Source organism: Bos javanicus, chromosome 5 (genome assembly GCF_032452875.1).
Source record: "Bos javanicus breed banteng chromosome 5, ARS-OSU_banteng_1.0, whole genome shotgun sequence".
In the NCBI taxonomy this organism is placed as follows: Eukaryota; Metazoa; Chordata; class Mammalia; order Artiodactyla; family Bovidae; genus Bos; species Bos javanicus.
The window spans coordinates 27504384-27511130 of record NC_083872.1 but is presented as its reverse complement, the minus strand read 5'-3'; the positions used below and the strand labels follow the sequence as shown (position 1 = coordinate 27511130).

Here is a 6747-nt window from a genome sequence, read left to right as displayed (position 1 = left end):
CCAAGTAGACCAGACCTCCATGGGAGTGAGCTGAGGCACAGGGGAGGGGAGGTTCAGGGTGAGTTTTCGGGAGTCAGTGTAACTGGTGAGTGAGTGTGTCTGTGGGCAATGACAGCACACGTCTGAGTGTGTGCTAGGGAACAACGGGCAGGAGGGGCGAGAGTAAACCAGCGGGACTTGAAGCTCAGGATGGCGTCTCTCTTCCTCTCTGCCAGCCCCCAGCTTTTCTTCCCCAAGACTCCTGGGGCTTTGGGATTTCCCCCGAGACGCCCCCTGCAGGCGAGAACTTGGCCTGCAGGCTGAGGACAAGGACACACACAACTCGACACTCATCCCCCAAATTCTCTACGAGGCCAGTACCTCCCTCCACCTGGGAAAGGGGGGTACAATAACGTCATTTCCTGCCCTGAAATCCCAGCTGCCAGAGTCAACTTCACCTTCTGCCCTTGGCAGGCCCGGTCCCACTCACTCACCCCCTCCCTGGGGGGTGGAGGGAGGCCTTGGTGGGGCGGTGCAGAGGGGGCGGGGAAAGGCCGGGAGGGTGAGGAACCGAGGGCGCCAAGTCCCCGCGGTCCCACCTGTGACCCAGGCTTCCGCGGCGACTCTGATGGCGGGGGCGGGGCTTGCCGGCCGGACCCCATCCCCGCCCCCATCCCTGGGAGCTATAACTTGAGTTGCGGACCTCACACACTCCACGACCCAGCACCTGAGTCCTGGCCTCGCTCTTTCCTCGCGAACAAGCATCATGAGCTTCAGCACCCAATCCACCTTCTCCAACTACCGGTCCCTGGGCTCCGTGCAGTCGTCGGGCCACCGGGTCCGACCGGTCAGCAGCGCGGCCAGCGTCTATGCAGGCGCCGGGGGCTCGGGCTCCCGGATCTCCGTGTCCCGCACCACCAGCGTCCGGGGCGGCTGGGGGTCCGGGAACCTGGGCGCCGGGATGGCCGGGGGTCTGGTGGGTGTAGGGGGCATCCAGGGCGAGAAGGAGACCATGCAAGACCTGAATGACCGCCTGGCCTCCTACCTGGAGAAGGTGAGGAGCCTGGAGGCGGATAACCGGAGACTGGAGAGCAAAATCCGGGAACACCTGGAGAAGAAGGGACCCCAGGTCAGAGACTGGGCGCATTACCTGAAGATCATCGAGGACCTGAGGGCTCAGGTAAGCGGGCACGGCGGGAGTGGCTCCCACTCCCAACCAGTGTGACCCTCCTGTCACCCTCTCCCTTCTCTCTCCTCCCCCTACCCCAAGGATAGGAATTTTAGTAGGGGGAGGTGTATGCACTCCTCTCCCCTCCCTATCTCCCGCCCCGCCCCCAACTCCACCCGTCGGGGATTAGGGATGTCCCGGATTTCCACACACACCGCCTCCCCACCCCCGCTTCACAGGGACCCCAAGGGTGGGTGAAAGGGCACGGACAGCTTCCCCAGGGGAGAGTGGGAAGAGGAGGGGGAGCTTCACAGAGGAGCGGACAGCATGCAGGGAGGCGAAACGGGCCCACACAGAGGACCCAGACACTCCAGCTTCTGGAAGACAGTTGGAGGGGTTAAGCGGATGTGGCTAAGGCTGAGTCATCCTGGAGTAAACACACGGCCTACCTGTGGGAGAGGCCAATGGGGCCTGCGCTGAGCAGGTGCACTAAAAACAGCAGGAGGGAACCTGGGAGAGGACTTTTCAGTAGCTGCTCATTTAGTAGACAGGCCAGCCAGCAGAGGCCTAGAAAGAGAGTCAGTAGGAGACTGGGAAAGGTGGAATTTGGGAGTCCGGGAAAGGAGGGAGCAGTATGAGGAGCACAAATGGAAGGGCCTAGGTATAGGAGGAGAGCCTCTGGTTATTCCAGGGACCCGGAAGGTTTTTTCAGAGACACATAACACCCTCCACTCAGCCCACCTCATCACTTAACACCTATTCATGGAGCGACCTCTGTTTACAATATCCCCAGATTTTTGCAAATTCTGTGGACAACGCCCGCATCGTTCTGCAGATTGATAATGCCCGTCTTGCTGCTGATGACTTCAGAGTCAAGTAAGGCTGGGGGTTTAGGAAGCTGGGGTCAAGGGGATTTTGTTCAGTTGTGGGTGGAGCTGGGTGGATGAGAGTAAAGCATCATCAATTTATTCTTCATGTAACTCAGTGTGAAGAACTCTGCCCCCCAAGTGCCAGGAATGGTGTTCAGAGGCTTAGTGCTTGATTCCTGACTTCAGGTGGCTGGTGTGCATGAGGCTGCTTTTAGGAGGTGGCATGGGTTGAGAAGGTTTGGGACCAGAGGCGGGGCCCTTCTGATCACCTCCACTCCCCGTAGGTATGAGACAGAGCTGGCCATGCGCCAGTCTGTGGAGAGTGACATACACGGGCTCCGCAAGGTCATCGATGACACCAATGTCACCCGGCTGCAGCTGGAGACTGAGATCGAGGCTCTCAAGGAGGAGCTGCTCTTCATGAAGAAGAACCATGAGGAGGCAAGCAGTGGCCCCTGGCCACCAGGGGGTCAAGACAAGTCAGGGTTGGGGAGTAGATGGAGCAAGCCACGTACAAGAAGACTTACAGGGAAGTTGAGAACTACCAGCCTAAGCACTTCTTAATCAGACTGTTGCCATGCTCAGTGGTTAACCGGAATTAGAGCATGGTGAGGTCAAAAAGACATGGGTGAGAGGATGAGATGAGGACCAAGGTGGAAACAGCTAGCAGTAGAGGTGAGATGTGATAGAGGATGGTGAGGGAGGAAGGTGCAAGGAGTAGTCTGTAGATGGAGGGACAGGGTGAAGAAAGGAGAGAGAAACCACCACCTGTGAGCAACAGGCATGCGTGGTTAACAGTGGGCATTTTACCCATATGGAGTAGAAGCCCAGAATTGGCATTGCCCAGAGAGCAAAGTCAAAAGATTCCTCAGTTCTGTTCCCCAACTGATCCTGTAGGACTCCTGGAAGAGGCAGTCACAGATAAAGAGGCTTCCTGGAGCTCTGACCCTGAAACCTTCCTCAACATTTGTCCCTCTCTCTTTTAGGAAGTAAAGGGTCTACAAAACCAGATTGCCAACTCTGGGCTGACCGTGGAGTTGGATGCCCCCAAACCTCAGGACCTTAGCAAGATCATGGCAGACATCCGGGCCCAGTATGACGAGCTGGCTCAGAAGAACCGAGAGGAGCTGGACAAGTACTGGTCCCAGCAGGTACGAGAGAATGATGGATGCCAGGCTCAGCACAGAGGCATGAGGGTGCGGGAGGGAGGCTGATGGAGAAGGAGGAACCTGAGGACCATATCTACCCTGCAGATTGAGGAGAGCACCACAGTGGTCACCTCACAGACCGCTGAGATAGGAGCTGCTGAGATGACCCTCACGGAGCTGAGGCGCACTGTCCAGTCCCTGGAGATTGACCTGGACTCCATGAGAAATCTGGTAAGAACCCTCAGCTCCTTTCACTAGGAACAGTTGTTTCTCCCATTGCATTTCCCACTGCTCCTACCCAGTAGCCTAGTGCCTGGCAAATAGTAGGCACTCAACAAAGTTTCAAAGAGGGCTGAAAGCTGCAGAGTCTCTCTCTCCACTCTGTCTCACCTCACCCTCCTCCCTGTGCCCCTGCAGAAGGCCAGCTTGGAGAACAGCCTGAGGGAAGTGGAGGCCCGATACGCCATGCAGATGGAGCAGCTCAACGGAGTCCTCCTGCACCTGGAGTCAGAGCTGGCCCAGACCCGGGCAGAGGGGCAACGCCAGACCCAGGAGTACGAGGCCCTGCTGAATGTCAAGGTCAAGCTGGAGGCTGAGATCAATACCTACCGCCGTCTGCTGGAAGATGGGGAGGATTTCAGGTGAGTGAGTCTCTTTTCCTACCCCTAGAAGCTAGGATCAAGCTACCACTTATCCCCAAGCCCCCATATGCCTGTTCATTGGCCCACTGAGCATTGGGCTGGTGCTCTGTGCATGCCCCGAGAAGAGAACTGACCAAGTGTCAGCCCTAGCTCTTCTTAAGGCACAGGTGGAGTTTGGCTTAAGCAGCTAAGGGGGAATTAGGAAGTAAGGCCAGGCTTATTTTTCTTCATTTTCCTTGTTTCTCTTTTCTCTTCGGGGCTGTTTATAACTGGGGCTTTGTCTTCTGTTATAGTCTTGGCGACGCTCTGGACAGCAGCAACTCCAGGCAAACCATCCAGAAGACCACCACCCTCAGGCTCGTGGATGGCAAAGTGGTGTCTGAGACCTCAGACACCAAAGTTCTGAGGCACTGAGGCCGCAGAAGCAGGGTCCCCTGGGGAGCAGGAGATCAATAAAAGTTGAGACGTTATTGCATATCATTTTGTGTCTTCCGTGTCTGTTTTCATACTGTGAGCGTACGAATGCCCTGACCGGATAGACCTGTCTCTCTGATCAGGCAGAAATCACCTCTAAGCTCGGGTTTCATACGAGTGGGGTATGGGCAGAGGAAGTATCTGGGCTCTGGGAAACAGCTTCTCAGAGACATAAGAGGGAGCTAATAGATGAGATGGGCCAAGGGCAGTGGGGAAAATTGCAATAGAATTGTGAACTGGCGATGATAAATTCCCACCTGACAAGTGCTCCTTGGTACAAATCTGAGCCTGAGGAAGAAGTTGTGCCAAAGACAGATGTGTGTGTATAAGTGGGTTTCTTGTCAATAACTGTAATAGTTCATTGCTACTATCAAAATTTGCTTCTTGCTTGGTCCTCTGCCAGGCTGTTTCATGTAATGCTCACGATCAACCCAATGGAGTAGATACTATCCCATTTTCTTTTACTTCATAGAAACATTTTTTATTCTTTTTACATTCTTTTCTATTATGGCTCGTTACAGGATATTGAACATAGTTCCCTCTGCTGTACAGTAGGACCTTATTTATCCATCCTGTATATAATACTTTGTACCCGACAACTCCAAATTCCCAGTCCTCCCTCCGCCATCCTCCTCCCTTGGCAACCACAAGTCTGATCTCCGTGTCTGAGTCTCTCTGTTTTGTAGACAGGTTCATCTGTGCCATATTTTAGATTGCACATGTAAGTGAAACGGTATTTGTCTTTCTCTTTCTTATTTAGTATGACTGCCTGGTTGCACAATTGGGTCCTTTTGATTGGAAGTGTGTCATCTAGTGAAAAAAAAAAAGGATGGCTAAAATTAATCATGCCTTGATTGGAATGGTAATTTATTCTTTTTAATTAAAAGTATTTTTAAAATGCACAAAATCCAAAAGGAAATAAGGAAAGAAAATTAAATATGTCCCATTCCATTCCCCACAGTTAACCACTATAAAAGTTTCTTAAACTAGACATACAAACACATTTTATTTTGTATATGTAGGATTATACTGTTTGTTCTGCACCTCAATTTCTTAAACTCTGTTTTCTTAATTTCACAGTGTGTCTTGGATACCTTTCTGAATCAATATATGTAGACCTACCTTTTTTTTTTTAACCCAGATAAGTGAATTTGGAATCTCTTCTACCTTCATTTGGAATCCATATGCATATTCCATTTACTAAAAAATTGTTAGTCCAGGATCGAGGGAGAAAAAAAACACAGAATTGCAACGATTATGCATTCTGTCACACATCCTGTTTTGGTGCCAATTTCAATTAATTTTTCCTACCCATTGTCCAGTTGAATGTTTATATCACATAAATCTGCTTTTAATCTGCAATACAGAGTAACTACTACACTCTACAAATTCTTTCAAAAAATCAGAACCTTGCTCTGTATAAGGTTCAATCATGCTCCACAGACCAATTCGAGAAATGATATTTAGATTTTTTTTGATCCTTGCCTTAGTAATTTGTCATCTGTCTAGTTTGCAAAACATCATACAAAATATGATACCATTTTACATAAGACTTCTTATTGCATCTGTATAGGAATGATGTTGGCATAATTATTTTAAAAGAATCCTCAGTAATTTTCTCTCGGGTCTCAGCAATGCAAAAAAAAAAAACTGTCATTTGATGGGAAAGGGGCTATTACATTTGATCTCACATCATATGTCTCATTATTTTGAACAGCTGCTTGGTATTTTAGTGTGTGGAATATGAATTTACTTAACCCGGATCTTCTAGCAATGAATGTCTTGGTCTCCAGTAGTTTTGTTTTTGCAAAAATGCTGCAATTAATATTATTATGCATTTAATATCTAAGTAATATGTCGTATGTGAGCATATCTAGGAATTTATCTATAAATTCCTAAAAATGAGATGTTAGACTGCCATATTACCAAATATTAACATTTATGCAGTGCCTACTTTGTGCCAGGCCCTGTCAGCATATATGTGGTAAACAAAGTTGGTACTGCCCCTACCTCGTGGGGCTCATAGCCTAATGATCAAAAGGATGTGCATTTTTATTTATTCTTTCAACAAATACTGAGCACCTACCATGTACCAGCCTCTCTTCTAGGCACTAGGGATTTTCAGTGAACCAAATAGACAAAATATCTGTCCTCATGGAGTTTATATTCTGGTGACGGGAAACAGATACTAACTGCAACACAGCATGTTAGCAAGAAGTTAAGTGTTATAGGCCAGATAGAGCAAGCCAGGAAGACTGTAGTCAGGAAAGTGCAAATGTGATGACCCCAGGATAATGAATCTCCGACTAAAATGGAAAACTGAGTTTTTACTTAAGAAATACAGTGTGTTTATTCTGCAATCTCTAAAAACATGAAGGTCCTTCAAGAAAAGCTAAAGATAGTACTGCCAGAGGAAGTACTTGAGAGGCCCAGAGGACAGAGGCCTCCTTGAGAGGCCCAGAGGACAG

General features: G+C 49.7%; 1 protein-coding gene across 1 annotated transcript; it reads left to right on the top strand.

The window, feature by feature from the left end:
- The first annotated feature begins 467 nt into the window (after positions 1-467).
- Positions 468-4285, top strand: KRT18 (keratin 18). Its single transcript, XM_061415973.1, has 7 exons — positions 468-1159; positions 1941-2023; positions 2301-2457; positions 3003-3167; positions 3270-3395; positions 3582-3805; positions 4099-4285. The coding sequence occupies exons 1-7, from the start codon at positions 746-748 to the stop codon at positions 4217-4219; spliced, it is 1290 nt and encodes a 429-aa protein (XP_061271957.1). The 5' UTR covers positions 468-745; the 3' UTR covers positions 4220-4285.
- Positions 4286-6747: the final 2462 nt, after the last annotated feature.